The 16,987-nt window shown below is 43.1% G+C and overlaps 1 protein-coding gene across 2 annotated transcripts in view; it reads right to left on the reverse strand.

Annotated features, from left to right (window-relative positions):
• Positions 1–16,987, reverse strand: part of LOC121582830 (contactin-associated protein-like 4) — a 249,314-nt gene that overhangs the window by 164,301 nt on the left and 68,026 nt on the right. For both annotated transcript variants that reach the window (XM_041898959.1, XM_041898958.1), the window contains exons 3-5: positions 14,027–14,220; positions 8,956–9,103; positions 2,342–2,551 (exon numbers count right to left, since the gene is read on the reverse strand). In XM_041898959.1, coding sequence (XP_041754893.1) covers positions 2,342–2,551; positions 8,956–9,103; positions 14,027–14,220 — 552 coding nt within the window. The remainder of the gene's footprint in view (positions 1–2,341; positions 2,552–8,955; positions 9,104–14,026; positions 14,221–16,987) is intronic.

The raw sequence follows: 16,987 nt of genomic DNA on the forward strand, positions 1-16,987 counted from the left end.
CTACGTCTGAAATGGCACCCTATTCCCTATATAGTGCACTACTTTTGACCAGAGACCATTGGGCAGTGTATACTATAGGGAATAGGGTGCCATTTGGGACACACACCAAGGAGACCAGCGTTTCACTTCAAGCTAGCCATCACGATAACAGAAACTGTGCAGAGAAAGCTTCTTGACAGGGGAATGACACCAGTTATAATAGTAGAGAGAGGAGAGGACAATCTCTGTCTCCTCTAAATTGTTATTGTCATATTGTGACATACATCAACGTTGAGGGTACTAGAGGTACAGTATGCTCCAGTTACTAATGGGAGATTGGATGTCTGATGCTTTCAAGAGATCATGCCTAATTTTATTCAACATTGATATCAAACAGAGGAAGAATCACACTGATGCAATAGACACAACATTACATTCACGTCAGGGATGGGGTGGCATGGAGAGAAAGAGTGAAAGAGACGGACAGAGAGCATACAACTGCAAATGGCAAATTACTGCATGAGAACAAATTGGAAAAAGAGGGGGAGGGAGAGAGGGGAGAGGATTGGGATAAAAATGCGAAAAGCCTGATAAATAACAAGAGGGAAAGAGGAAAACAGTGAAGTGATGTCAAATACGGAGAGAGGGAGAGCGTTCAGACAAACACTTTGATTGAGGTGGAGACGCATTTATTTTGTCAGCACCGGTCCATATCAGGATAAGCAGAATAACATGTAATCTCTCGTCCGTCATAACGACGGATGGTTTTAATTTTCTCCCTCTGAGCTTTCCTTTAAAATGACAGAGCTTAACTGCGGTTTACTGTCAGCACATTGACAATCAGCTCGATTCAATCACATTGTGGAGTCGAAAACGGCTATTGCAGGGGAACTGAAACTGCTGTTGAGGGAATTCAGTGTACGGGGCGAGCAGGTGGCAGGGCTCTAAGATAGACAGAAATGGCAGTACCTATACTCTAGGCTCTAGAGAGTGAACCTAACCTAGAACTGCCTAGAGGGAGTTCCTATAAGCTAATTGTTGGAAGAGATGTATGGAGGAGGTATTTTGACCTCACTGGGAAAACCTGGTTAAATAAATGTTACATCACAAATTGGTAAATACTCCTATAAACAGACTTTTGAAATGTACACACTATGCTCAGACAAGGGTGGCTGCCTATCCAGGTTTATAAGTAACTACTTCCACCAAAAACGAAATACTCAAACATCTTTGTCCCTCAAATAGATTTTGGACTCACAACCCTCTTCAGTTAGGCCTCAGTCATCATGTACTGTAAAATGGAATTTGAAAAATATAAATCACGATGACAGGTACTGTAGCCTAAGACCTTTTTGTTTGATTTAGTCTAGCAGACAATTTGATCCTCTCAAATAGTTTGATATACGATGATTGGTTTTTACCTATATTCTGTTTTTGGCAAAGATCCAGTCTGTCACTTGCTTTCTCTTTTCCCCATCCTTCTATTTTGACAATCATGTTATTCCAGTCATAGATTGTCCAGTTTCATTTTAGGTCTACCACTACTAATGAATAACAGAGCATCATGGTAAAGACCCTTTATTTGGTTTTGGGATTGGATATCCTAACCAACTACAGTATACAGCAAACTACAATATGCAGCAACAAGGTATCCTTCCCTAAATAATGCAGTAGGTATATTATTATGCCCCTAATTTCTCTTAACTGTTTCAATAATCCTGTGTAGGCTAACATAGTATTAGACATGCTTAGTGTGCTGACAGTACATCTGCACTACAGTGTGCGTGCTTGCATGCATGTGCTCTGTGTGCTCCATGTGCTCTGTGTGGTTCATGTGATCTGTGTGCTCCATGTGCTCTGTGTGTGCATGCATGTGTGCGTGTGTGTGTCTTGTACGCTCTGTGAAATTATAGTAAAGTAGATCTGCACTAAGCACTAACCTCCCTGTGGAGATAGAGAGAGGTGTCTCTCTGGCCCTCCTCCTACCCTTGTGGAGCGTTGAGCTGAGCAGGGCTGGGAGGAGGACTGGGAGGAGGGCTAGCTGGGAGGTGTAGTATGCAACAGACAGATGGTCCTGCTAAGAGGTGTAGCATATGTCGATGCCTTCGACAAGCTGGCTCCCTGACATCACAGCACCCGCCTGAAGTTTAGCACCACTTGTGCCTGGCAAACGTAAAACTTTTTTTCCGGCTCTGCTATGCCGTAGTAAGTAGTCAATGTATCATTTTTACTACAGTAGGCTAATCGCCTAAATCGCTGAGTCGGCACCAAACACATGCCTAACTGTGAAAACCATACATCACAGAAAAGTAGAGTAAACGCTGTAGGAGATTATGGGATGTTATTGTAATTAGTACTGTACCTTTTCTGAGGTGGAGTAAAAGTTTTCCTTTGTGTAACTCCAGCGTGAGGCTGCGATCGTGTTGTCCCTCTGTGTGTATCAGTGTCCCAGAGTTCTGCAGGGTTTTGAACTTCAGAGAGATAGTGTCTTTGGCTGTTAGAATTGGTGTTGGGTTGGGGCTGAACCTGTAGAGCAAGCAGCCGCTGCCGTCAAAATTTGCCACATCAGACTCTGCAAAAAACACATTCATAAGTAAAGATTCTACAGTAGGGTGCAGTAGTACAATCAGATTATGCAAACAAGACATTACATTACAGTAAGATTCTGCACTAGTAGAGTAGAAATGCATATCACAACCTTCATATTCAGCAGAAAGACAAAGGAATATTCATTATTTTCAGCTCTAGTTGTAAACCAGCTGGAATAACTGAATTTTAACCACATCTGGCCACTTGGATACTAAAGAGAATAGTAGAGGTATGAGCAGGTGATTCAATCTCAAAGTGGTGGTCATTCAGTGCTCAGTATTTTCATTAGCTATTAGCTATACATTATAGACCCCAGTGTGTGCTGGTCGAGTGAGATTCAGATAAGAAGCTAATTTCTCCATACTTAACTGCTTCTAATGAGGCGGGGTAGCCTTTGTCCCTCACACATCAAACCACTTCAATGATTGAAGATCTGTGATTAAAGACTAAAGAAGACTTTAATGTGAGGGTACTGACACATTTTATCTCATGCTTTTATCTTACATTTCATCTTATTTATATTGTTGGTAATGTACAGTGGCGGATATACCATTAGGCAGAAGAGGCCTCATCATCAATGGGCATATTTATTATTTAATATATATTTTTATTAAAATAATGTATCTGCTTCAGGCCCCCCATGCTTCGTTTGAGGCATAATAAAATAAAATAAAATCCCAATTGAAATTTGTCTGTTTAAGCTAGAGATATCTGTTTTCTTGTATGGGCTGCGTCTCAATACAACGCATACGCCAATGTCGGACTTCCATATCTGCGATGGAAGGTGGCCGAGCTACAGCAGTGTTTGTCAGACAAAAAAAATAGACAAGGAGACATCTTCTCACAAAATATCTGTAGCATCCGAGCGGTTTGGGCTACACACTAATTTGACCTTCTATGGAAAGATGAGACTGTTACGAACACAACGGTGTTCTCCATTTTGTGTCACAGGACTCTGCTGAAGGTAACTCGGTACCGAGCTGAAAATTCATGGAAGTGAGTAGGGCATTTCAAAGTGAAAGGTATAATTCCACAATAAAATACTTTTCTATTTTTTTATTCTGAGCTTTCTTATATCTCTCAGATATAGCACAGACACCTCAAAACATACTTCCTTTTGATTTAATCTTTGACTATCTATTTTTCCATGTTTTAATCTGTTATTCAATGTGTTTCTATGGGCTAATACCATTAAGGCCAAATTCAATGTTTCATCAGATGTGTGTGTGTGTGTGTATGTATGTATGTAATATATATATATATACACACACTCTGGGTCTTCCTTTCCAGTGGCGGTCCTCATGAGAGCCAGTTTCATCATAGCGCTTGATGGTTTTTGCGACTGCACTTGAAGAAACGTTCTAAGTTCTTGAATTTTTCCGGATTGACTGACCTTCATGTCTTAAAGTAATGATGACTGTCGTTATTCGGTATTTTACCGAATAGGGCTATCTTCTGTATACCACCCCTACCTTATCACAACACAACTGATTGGCTCAAACGCATTAAGAAGGAAAGAAAATCCACAAATTAACTTTTAACAAGGCACACCTGTTAATTGAAATGCATTCCAGGTGACTACCTCATGAAGCTGGTTGAGAGAATGCTAAGAGTGTGCAAAGCTGTCATCAAGGCAAAGGGTGGCTAATTAGAAAAATCTCATATATATAATATATTTAGATTTGTTTAACACTTTTTTGGTTATTACATGATTCCATATGTGTTATTTCGTAATGTTGATGTCTTCACTATTATTCTACAATATAGAAAATAGTTAAAATAAGGGTACCAAAAAATGTCTGCAGCATTGAAGGTCCCCAAGAACACAGTGGCCTCCATCTTTTTTAAATGGAAGAAGTTTGGAACCACCTAGAGCTGGCCAACCCGGCCAATCTAAGCAATCGGGGGAGAAGGGCCTTGGTCAGGGTGGCGACCAAGAACCGGATGGCCACTCTGACAGAACTCTAGAATTCCTCTGTGGAGATGGGAGAACCTTCCAGAAGGACAACCATCTCTGCAGCACTCCATCAATCAGGCCTATATGGTAGAGTGGCCAGATGGACCCCACTCCTCAGTAAAAGGCACATGACAGCCCGCTTGGAGTTTGCCAAAAGGCACCTAAAGACTCTCAGACCATGAGAAACAAGATTCTCTGCTCTGATGAAATCAAGATTGAACTCCTTGGCCTGAATGCCAAGCATCACGTCTGGAGGAAATTTGGCACCATCCCTACGGTGAAGCATGGTGGTGGCAGCATCATGCTGTGGGGATGTTTTTTAGCGGCAGGGACTGGGAGACTAGTCAGGATCGAGGCAAAGATGAACGGAACAAAGTACAGAGAGATCCTTGATGAAAAACAGCTCCAGAGTGCTCAGGAGTGGCTTCTCTGAACTTCCTTGAGTGGCCCAGCCAGAGCCCGGACTTGAATCCGATCGAACATCTATGGAGAGACCTGGAAATAGCTGTGCAGCAACGCTCCCCATCCAACCTGTCAGAGCTTGAGAGGATCTGCAGAAAAGAATGGGAGAAACTTCCCAAATACAGGTGTGCCAAGCTTGTAGCGTCATATCCAAGAAGACTCGATGCGGTAATCGATTTAATCAATTTTAGTATAAGGCTATAACATAACGTGGAAAAAGTAAAGGGGTCTGAATACTTCCAGAATGCACTGTATATACAGTTGAAGTCGGAAGTTTACATACACCTTAGCCAAATACATTTAAACTCAGTTTTTCACAATTCCTGACATTTAATCCTTGTAAATATTCCCTGTTTTAGGTCAGTTAGGATCACTACTTTATTTTAAGAATGTGAAATGTCAGAATAATAGTAGAGAGAATGATTTATTTCATCACATTCCAAGTGGGTCAGAGGTTTACATACACTCAATTTGTATTTGGTAGTATTGCCTTTAAATTGTTTAACTTGGGTCAAACGTTTCGGGTAGCCTTCCACAAGCTTCCCACAATAATTTGGGTGAATTTTGGCCCATTCCTCCTGACAGAGCTGGTGTAACTGAGTCAGGTTTGTAGGCCTCCTTGCTCGCACACGCTTTTCAGTTCTGCCCACAAATGTTCTATAGGATTGAGGTCAGGGCTTTGTGATGGCCACCTCAATACTTTGACTTTCTTGTCCTTAAGCCATTTTGCTACAACTTTGGAAGTATGCTTGGGGTCATTGTCCATTTGGAAGACCCATTTGCGACCAAGCTTTAACTTCCTGACTGATGTCTTGAGATGTTGCTTCAATATATCCACATAATTTTCCTTCCTCATGACGCAATCTATTTTGTGAAGTACACCAGTCCCTCCTGCAGCAAAGCACCCCCACAGCATGATGCTGCCACCCCCGTGCTTCACGGTTGGGATGGTGTTCTTCGGCTTGCAAGCCACCCCCTTTTCCTCCAAACACAATGATGGTCATTATGGCCAAACAGTTCTATTTTTGTTTCATCAGACCAGAGGACATTTCTCCAAACAGTACGATCTTTGTCCCCATGTGCAGTTGCAAACCTTAGTCTGGCTTTTTTATGGCGGTTTTGGAGCAGTGGCTTCTTCCATGCTGAGCGGTCTTTCCGGTTATGTCAATATAGGACTCGTTTTACTGTGGATATAGATACTTTTGTACCTGTTTCCTCCAGCATCTTCACAAGGTCCTTTGCTGTTGTTCTGATTTGCACTTTAAGCACCAAAGTACGTTCATCTCTAGGAGACAGAACGCGTCTCCTTCCTGAACGGTATGACGGCTGCGTGGTCCCATGGTGTTTATACTTGCATACTATTGTTTGTACAGATGAACGTGGTACCTTCAGGTGTTTGGAAATTGCTCCCAAATTTTTTTCTGAGGTCTTGGCTGATTTTCCCATGATGTCAAGCAAAGAGGCAATGAGTTTGAAGGTAGGCCTTGAAATACATCCACAGGTACACCTCCAATTGACTCAATTGATGTCAATTAGCCTATCAGAAGCTTCTAAAGCCATGACATCCTTTTCTGGAATTGTCCAAGCTGTTTAAAGACACAGTCAACTTAGTGTATGTAAACTTCTGACCCACTGGAATTGTGATACAGTGAATTATAAGTGAAATAATCTGTCTGTAAACAATTGTTGGAAAAATTACTTGTGTCATGCACAAAGTAGATGTCCTAACCAACTTGCCAAAACTATAGTTTATTAACAAGACATTTGTGGAGTGGTTGAAAAATGTGTTTTAATGACTCCAACCTAAGTGTATGTAAACTTCCGACTTCAACTGTATATATTTGCAGGGTCCTACATTTAAAATCCAATAGCTAAATGATCTTTGGTATCTTAAAACAATTCCGTACGTTAGCTTACTAGAGACCCAGCCCTGGGCCCTTAGACTTTAGAGGTATACAATATTTATTTATTTATTTATTAAAAAGACAGGTGCTGCTGATAATACTGACATCGTTGTCAAGGCTGAGGCAGAGGACATGTACAGTGCCTTCAGAATGTGTTCACACCCCTTGACTTTTTCCACATTTTGTTGTGTTACAAAGTTGGATTAAAATTGACTTAATTGTCATTTTTTTGTCAACAATCTACACAAAATACGCTATAATGTCAAAGTGGATAAAAAAAAAAATACATTTGTTAAAAATACATGAAAAATAAAACTCTATATCTTGATTAGATAAGTATTCAACCCCCTGAGTCAATAGATGTTAGAATCACCTTTGACAGTGATTACAGACGTGAGTCTTTCTTGGTAAGTCTCTAAGAACTTTGCATACCTGGATTGTACAATATTTTCACATTATTATTTTTACAATTCTTCAAGCACTTGGGGTCCCGAGGACCGAGTTTGGGGAACCCTGGCGTAGCCCATGTATCTGATGCTGTCTGGCCAAAAATATTATGGCATGTCATACTCTTTTTGACCAGACAGCATCAGATACATGGGCTACAAATAGTAAGACAGAGGGGCGCTGTTTCGCTTGCTCGGATGCTTTCTACGGTGACATATTTTCAGCCACTTGCGAATTGAAGGAAAGTTGGCGGGTGCACAGTGCACTGTTCGTATGCTGGAATTATTTTGGATGAACGTGCGAAGGTAACCTACTTTCTGATGTGATTTGTTTGACAATCAGATGAGAACATCATAACTGGTTATGTTCATGGCACATTAAAAGGTAATACATTTGTACAGTTAAATGACATGTCTTTACTATAAATAAATCCCATTACATGATTTTGAGGGGGGGGGGGGGGCTCAGTATGGCCTCTGGCTGGGGCCTTCAAATCACAGCCATACATACTTGATCCCTTGTTGTGTCACTTGTTAAATCCACTTCAGTAGGTGTAGATGAAGGGGTGGAGGGAGGTTAAAGAAGGATTTTCAAGCCTTGAGACAATTGAGACATGGATTGTGTATGTGTGCCATTTAGAGGGTGAATGTGCAAGACAACATTTTTAAGTGCATTTGAACGGGGTATGGTAGTAGGTGCCAAGCACACCGGTTTGTGTCAACAACTGCAACGCTGATGGGTTTTTCCCGCTCAACAGTTTCCAGTGTGTATCAAGAATAGGAAGGTGTTCCTAATGTTTGGTATACTCAGTGTATAATATATTGTAATTTTGGGTAACACTGTTTTACAAGGCTACTTCTTCCCTGGCATTTACTTGACATGGTTACCGATTACATGGTGAAATGGTCATTACAGAAAAATGACCAAATACAACTTTTTATTTGAATTGGGCCATTGAACAACTATAGCACTGGTTGCATTCACTGAGTGTTTCAAACAAAAACGCCCAGATTGTAATTCCATTCCCAAAGCCAGAAAAGATCGCTATAAATAAGTATAAACAAACCCTGGATGCTAATTGTTTTGAGAGTGAAACCGTCTGTTCTCATGTATAATAATTCAAAAACGCAATATAAAATATCAAAACACATCCACTCTGTCCTCTCTCATTTGTCTCATTATACATTTCCTCCCACTAGTGCTGTCTACAAAAATAAAAAATAAACTATTCATATATTTATGTAATACAACTCATAAATCATCGCTCTACATGGTGGACTGATTAAAAACAATCCAGGGATAGGTTGTTGGACTGAGGGAGAAACAGAGGCCTAACTGCCACAGTATGAGAAAAAATATACAGTATATGTCTGTGTGAGACAGAAATGACAACGGTGAACAGAAAATAAATTCAGCTTTCGCATCTTGTTTGTTGGCTCATCTTAAGAAAAAAGCAGTTAGTACATGTACACCTCCAGTACTTGCTTTCCTAGTATAATAATGGAAAAAATACCCAGGGGGCAAAACTGGTTGCAATGACATTGATACAACCAGATTAGAGTAATCTCATTGCAATAAGGAAATTATGTCCTGTCCAACCCCCCTGGTTGTACTTACTGTAAGGGCATCCATAGGCCTCCAGCCTCAGGCCTATCCTCCCGTTAGGGTTCCAGTCCAGAGGAAGTAACCGCAGGAACCTGGCAAAGAATGGCTGCTGCAGTTTGAACTGCACCACACTGTCTGCATTGCTGTTCCCAGTGAACGCCTGGAGAAACACACAGAGGGCACAAAAATACAGAGAGGGTTAGGGTTAATGGATAGTTCATTGAAATGTTGTTGACAGTTAGTTGAACATCTACAAACCGTCTATTTGGGACTATCCAAATAAAGAGTTACCATATGCACTACCTGATTTACCACTGTATGATGTCATTGTTTATCTTCTTTGGATCAGAGGAGGCTGGTAGGATGAGATATAGGAGGACATGCTCATTGTAATGGCTGGAATGGATTTCATGGAACGGAGTCAAACATGGTTTCCATATGTTTGATGTGTCTGATACCATTCCATTCATTTTCATTTTAGTCATTTAGCAGACGCTCCAGAGCGACTTACAGTTAGTGAGTGCATAATTTTTTTTTAAATGTCATACTGGCCCCCCGTGGGAATCGAACCCACAACCCTGGCATTTGCTCTACCAACTGAGCTACAGCCCTGCCGGCCATTCCCTCCCCTACCCTGGACGACGCTGGGCCAATTGTGTGCCGCCCCATGGGTCTCCCGGTCGCGGCTGGCTACGACAGAGCCTGGATTCGAACCAGGATCTCTAGTGGCACAGCTAGCGATGCAGTGCCTTAGGCCACTGCGCCACTCAGGAGGTCAGTTCATTCCATTCCAACCATTACAATAAGCCTGTTCTCCTATAGCTCCTCCCACCAGCCTCCACTGCTTTGGCAAACCCCGTTTTTATTCTTGAAATAAAAATATATACTCGCACACTGATGAAGGCTCCCAATAGCTTTGCCTCCACATAGAGAAGAACATGTGGTCTCATTGATAATGTGGGATCTGAAGAGTGGTTTGTTACTGATAAGATCAGATGAATAAGAAATGTAATACTGATGCTCTTTCTGTCTCATGTTTGCTGGCAAACACTTAGGTCTACTCTATGAGTAATGAGTGTCGTTAACCTCTCTGATCCTAACTTATGTGTCTAATAAGACATGCACATATTACATATCAGTATTGTGTTATATTATTTTTCCTCTCTTCCTGCTCCCTGGCTGTGTCCCAAATGGCACCCTATTCCCTATTTAGTGTACTACTTTTGACCAGTGCTGTATATGGGCCCTGGTCAAAAGTAGTGCATTAAATATGGAACAGGGTACCATTTGGGACACAGCCCCTGTCTCTCATTAAGATGGATAAACAATGGGGTCATCCCCTAGGAATTCCAGCCTTCCTTTGAAGTTGACACTCCAGTTAATTGGTGGTTCACACGCTAAAATAAGGGTGAAATACCTAATTAACACAAAGTCCTTACTATTATTGTGAGATAGATTAGAGGGAATTACTGCCCTGGCTCTTATGTTGGCTAGGGGAGACCAAACGTACTCTGAAAGTATTCAGACCCCTTGACTTTTTCCACATTTTGTTACGTTACAGCCTTATTCTAGAATTGATTAAATTGTTTTTTTTCCTCGTCAATCTACACACAATACCCCATAACTGTTTTTTAGAATAGTTAGCACATTTATTTTAAAAGTAAAAAAAACAGAAATATTACATTTGCATAAGTATTCAGACCCTTTAGTCAGTACTTTGTTGAAGCACCTTTGGCAGCGATTACAGCCTCGAGTGTTCTTGGGTATGACGCTGCAAGCTTGGCACACCTGTATTTGGGGAGTTTCTCCCATTCTTCTCCGCAGATCCTCTCAAGCTCTGTCAGGTTGGATGGGGAGCGTCGCTGCACAGCTATTTTCAGGTCTCTCCAGAGATGTTTGATCGAGTTCAAGTCCAGGCTCTGGCTGGGCCACTCAAGGACATTCAGAGACTTGTCCCGAAGCCACTCCTGCATTGTCTTGGCTGTGTGCTTGGGGTCATTGTGCTGTTGGAAGGTGAACCTTCGCACCAGTCTGAGGTCCTGAGCACTCTGGAGAAGGTTTTCATCAAGGATCTCTCTGTACTTTGCTCTGTTCATCTTTCCCTCGATCCTTACTGGGATGGGATGGTGCCAGGTTTCCTCCAGACGTGACTCTTGGCATTCAGGCCAAAGAGTTCAATCTTGGTTTCAACAGACCAGAGAATCTTGTTTCTCATGGTCTGAGAGTCCTTTAGGTGCCTTTTGGTCAACTCCAAGCGGGCTGTCATGTTCCTTTTACTGAGGAGTGGCTTCCGTCTGGCCACTCTACAATAAAGGCCTGATTGGTGGAATGCCGCAGAGATGGTTGTCCTTCTGGAAGGTTCTCCCATCTTCACAAAGGAATTTTGGAACTCTGTCAGAGTGACCATCGGGTTCTTGGTCACCTACCTGACCAAGGCCCTTCTCCACCGATTGCTCAGTTTGGCTGAGCGGCCAGCTCTAGGAAGAGTCTTGGTGGTTCCAAACTTCTTCCATTTAAGAATGATGGAGGCCACCTTGTTCTTGGGGACCTTCAATGCTGCAGACATTTTTTGGTACCCTTCCCCTGATCTGTGCCTCGACACAATCCTGTCTCAGAGCTCTACGGACAATTCCTTCGACCTCATGGCTTGGTTTTTGCTCTGACATGCACTGTCAACTGTGGGACCTTATACAGACTGGTGTGTGACTTTCCAAATCTTGTCCAATCAATTGAATTTACCACAGGTGTACTCCAATCAAGTTGTAGAAACATCTCAAGGATGATCAATGGAAACAGGATGCACCTGAGTTCAATTTCAAGTCTAATAGCAAAGGGTCTGAATACTTATGTAAATAAGGTAGTTCCATTTTTTATTTGTAATGAATTAGCAAACATTTCTAAAAACCTGTTTTTGCTTTGTCATTATGGGGTATTGTGTGTAGATTGATGAGGGGGAAAAAATTATTTCATAAATTTTAGAATAAGGCTGTAACGTAACAATGTGGAAAATGTCAAGGGGTCTGAATACTTTTCCAAATGCACTGTACTATACCTTATGCCAGGTTGGCACGATAGATGCAGTTACACGATATATAGATAGAAACCAGTTCCCTGTCATGTTGACTAGCATAGTCGTAGACCTTGCGTCAGTTGGCCCGAGAGATGCGGATACAGCAATGTGTGTGGCCAGCAGCAATCAATAACCACAGGACTTCAGTACCCATCCTGAGCCTTTCTCATAAGAGTAATGGGGACTGTTTCCCCCCTCCAATCACCTGCCTATTGTAAAGGAAATCAATGGGAACCCACTTCAACTGAGACTTAAAATGCAAAGTGAGCTTTGAGGTCTGAGGTTGCATTAGAAGTTTTTAAACAAAGAGCTCCGTGTCATACTACAGTGAGTTTTTGGTGTCGAAAACCTGCGTTTATAATATAACATTTGATGTCTGTCCCAGACTGAAATTGACTTTTCTTAGCATTGTTGCAAAATGTGGAGTGCTGAGAAGCATCCACAGCGTCTTTGAAGAGAGCGGATGAACCGTGCGTCTGGTGGAGTGTTAAGCCCAACAAATTGCACTGTTTCCTGCTGAGAAAGCTCAGTAAGCTGCATCTCATTTGTGTGTGTGTGTTCCCATACGTGCATGCGTATGATGAAGCTCAGGAAGTTGCATCTCATTTGCTCCGGGAGGGAGGTGTCCCTTTGAAATATGCCCGAGTCAAGGTGCAAATCCCTCCAACGCCTGCCCCCTGTCTGACAAGCCTTCACTCATAGTAGAGAAAGATAGAGCGAACAACACTCATCCCTTAAACTCAAACTTATTAAGCCCTGTCTGAGGAAGGATGATCAATGGAAACAGGATGCACCTGAGTTCAATTTCAAGTCTAATAGCAAAGGGTCTGAATACTTATGTAAATAAGGTAGTTCAGTTTTTTATTTGTAATGAATTAGCAAAAATTTCTAAAAACCTGTTTATGCTTTGTCATTATGGGGTATTGTGTGTAGATTGATGAGGGGAAAAAAAATATGAACCGTGCGTCTGGTGGAGTGTTAAGCCCAACAAATGTCATTGTTTCCTGCTGAGAAAGCTCAGTAAGCTGCATCTCATTTGTGTGTGTGTGTGTGTTCCCATACGTGCATGCGTATGATGAAGCTCAGGAAGTTGCATCTCATTTGCTCCGGGAGGGAGGTGTCCCTTTGAAATATGCCCGAGTCAAGGTGCAAATCCCTCCAACGCCTGCCCCCTGTCTGACAAGCCTTCGCTCATAGTAGAGAAAGATAGAGCGAACAACACTCATCCCTTAAACTCAAACTTATTAAGCCCTGTCTGAGGAAACAAAAAACACGTACCAGGACTTGTGACTGGTACTGATATTAGACTCCTGCTGTCATTTGGAGTTAAAAAATCCTCTAAGAGGTTCTTAGGATTTATGAGTACATGTGCAGAAATTTGATGCCAAGTACTTAAAAATATGCGTAGTCAAACTGTGAGTAGATGAGAGTACTGTATTCACATATGTTGTAAAATTAGATTTTTTTTATTGACAATCTTTCTAATTCTCTCCTCCTCGTGTCAGCTAAAATTAACAGAATGTTATTTAGTACCGAAAGCAAGTAACCAGGATGGCAACACACTAAAAAGCAGCTATATCCAATAATTATCTCAGCTAACAGTATAGCGCTAAGCTGGGCTTTTCCTGCCTTCCAGTGATTCATCTATTATTCATTGATAGTGAAAGGACGCTTATGAGGCTATTTGAGAGTTTAGCTACATGGTGTACTTGGCTGCGTCTGAAATGGCACCCTATTCCAATATAGTGCACTACTTTTGACCAGAGTCCATGGGCCCTGGTCTAGCATCTGCCACAGGCTTTCACCTCACCACAACGTGAGCGAAGCCTAGGAGCAGAGGCTAGCCCTGGTCAAACGTAGCACAAGGGTGTCTTTGCTCAGTGACTCACCCCGATGCTGTCTTGCAGGTTTAAATGACTACAATTAGTCAAGGTTGCCCACTGACCCTGACACTGTCTTCCAGGTATGATTACCTACAATGTACACTAGTCAAGGTTGCCCACTGAGACTTACCCCGATGCTGTCCTCCTGGCGGTACTGTTTCCAGTTTCGTCCCGTGTCGCTGAACATGAGGAGGAAGGAGGAGACCCAGTCTGAACTGCCGTAGCGACCCTGCGTGGCCACGGCCGTGATCTCTGTCCGCTCCCCCAGGTCCACCTCTAACCATTGGTACTTATTAGACTCTACAGGAGCCCAGCCCCCGGCACCTGCAGGAGAAACACACAGGGATCCCACATATTGTAACTCTTTATATTATAAACTAACTCTATGAGAAGAGGAACCGACACACACAGACACAAAGGGGCAGTTTCCCGGATAGAGATTAAGCCTAAAGGCTAGGCTTAATCTGTGTCTGGGAAACCGGCCCTATGACAGAAGGAACATGCACAGACACACAATATCCAACATTATGTAACTTATTGTTAATTATAGTCTATTAATAGTTAGTTGAGCATAGGGGGCATCTCAAAATAAAGTGTTATCACAAACCCTATAAGAATTGGAACAAACTTTTAAGAGGATAGTGTGATCATGTGTATTTGTTTATGAGTGACCCTGTATAACGTATTACATAACTCAGTGGTTCTAAACCTTTTTTTGGTTATTTTTCCCCAACCACATTTTGCTCTGCATGACCCCCTCATGTGCAACTGATCATTAGGCCTATATTCTTATGAGTCTTCCCAAGTACCCCCTGTGAATAGGACAGGTACAGCTTCTATCTCAAGGCCATCAGACTGTTAAATAGCCATCACTAGCACATTAGAGGCTGCTGCTGCCTATTGAAATCACTGGCCACTTTAAGAAATTGAACACTAGTCACTTTAATAATGTTTACATATCTTGCACTACTCATCTCATATGTATATACTGTATTCTATAATATTCTGCTGTATCTTAGTCCATGCCGCTCTGTCATTGCTTGTCCATATATGTATATATTCTTAAATTCCATTCCTTACTTAGATTTGTGTGTATTGGGTATATATTGTGAACTTGTTAGATATTACTTGTTAGATATTACTGCACTGTCGGAGCTAGAAGCACAAGCATTTCGCTACACCCGCAATAACATCTGCTAAACACGTGTATGTGACAAATACATTTTGATTTGGTAGCCATCATTATATTGTAAACTCTATGAGAGGAGAAACAAACTTTTGAGGGGAACGTTTGGGAAAGTGTGTTTTTAATATATGGGTGACCTTGTAGTTCAGGGGAGGGAAGTTCATTTTTAAAAAGAAACAAATGGGCATTAGATAAACAAACCTGTCAACAAAAACAGCATACGATAAGCTTGCGCATAGTTTGGTAGCAGTCCAGTATCCTATAGTATTGTAGAACATATGACATACACTGAATATACCAAACATTAGGAACGCCTTCCTAATATTAAGCTGCACCCGTGCGCCTGACACCTACTACCATATCCCGTTCAAAGGCACTTAAACCTTTTGTCTTTCCCATTCACCCTCTGAATGGCACACATACACAATCCATGTCTCTGTGAGGACAGAAGCTGGGAGACCAGAAGTAAGTACAGGAAGTGAACATTTAAAAAAAATACAGACATGAAACAAAACACGGACAGCGTCTGGACAGGGGAAACGACTGAGGAACAGACAGATATACCAGATGCGGATAATGATGGTGGCAGGTGTGCGTAATGATGGGCAGCCTGGCACCCTCGAGCACCAGGGAGGGGCAGCAGGAGCAGGCGTGACAGTACCCCCCCCTCTCTAGGGACGTCACCCGGTGTCCCACCAGGGCGAACCTGACAGGCTGGCCGAGGCATGGGAGCTGGACGAGCCAACCGAGGCACAGGAACCTGTCGAGCTTGACGGGCCGGCCGAGGCGTGGGAGCCTGACGGGCCGGCTGAGGCGTGGGAGCCTGACGGGCCGGCTGAGCCATGACGTGGGATGGGAGCCTACCGAGCCAAACGAGACAAGAAAACCTCTCGAGCCAGCTAAGGCATGGAAGCCTGACGAGCCAGCTGAGGCATCCCCGGTTCCTTCGGCAGCGGCACCCAGACCAGACGTCCCAAACCCCCCAAAAAAAGGAACCGGAACCTGTCGAGCTTGATGGGCCGGCCGAGGCATGGGAGCCTGACGGGCCGGCCGAGGCGTGAGAGCCTGACGGGCCGGCCGAGGCGTGAGAGCCTGACGGGCCGGCCGAGGCGTGAGAGCCTGACGGGCCGGCCGAGGCGTGAGAGCCTGACGGGCCGGCCGAGGCGTGAGAGCCTGACGGGCCGGCCGAGGCGTGAGAGCCTGACGGGCCGGCCGAGGCGTGAGAGCCTGACGGGCCGGCCGAGGCGTGAGAGCCTGACGGGCCGGCCGAGGCGTGAGAGCCTGACGAGCTGGCTGAGGCATGAGGTGGGATGGGAGCCTGCCGAGCACGCTGAGGCATGGGAGCCTGACGAGCCAGCTGAGGCATGACGTGGGATGGGAGCCTACCGAGCCAAGAGAACTCAGTGTACATAATCAATGAACACATTCTGTACAATGTACTGTATATCATCTGTGGGAATATAGCAGCCTTGCACTACGAGATCTAACCTAAACACATCAACATCCATTACAGAGCTGGTAGCAAAATGAGGAAGAATGATCCAACATCAGGTACTGTGCACACACAACCTCATGTTTCTTTCAATACATACAAATAAAGGATCAATTATTCTCAGGTATCATTGGTATTCAGAGCTCATATGAGCAAGCAGTCACTCTCCATTTGCCAGTAGCAAACACCTGATATGAATATCATTGTATGATAAAGCAGAGCAGCTCCAATAATGCAGCAGACTGGTTTAAATGTGCAGAAAAGTCCTCCAAGACAATTAAAGTCTCTCATCGGATTCAAAATAAAGTAACCACTCAAACTGGAGCTCTGGATATGACTGCAGTAGTGTTTAGAGTCAATCCCTACACAGGCACTTATCAAGTGCAGTAACAACAATCAATAATTAGCTGCTT

This window comes from Coregonus clupeaformis, chromosome 15 (genome assembly GCF_020615455.1).
Source record: "Coregonus clupeaformis isolate EN_2021a chromosome 15, ASM2061545v1, whole genome shotgun sequence".
Taxonomy (NCBI): domain Eukaryota; kingdom Metazoa; phylum Chordata; class Actinopteri; order Salmoniformes; family Salmonidae; genus Coregonus; species Coregonus clupeaformis.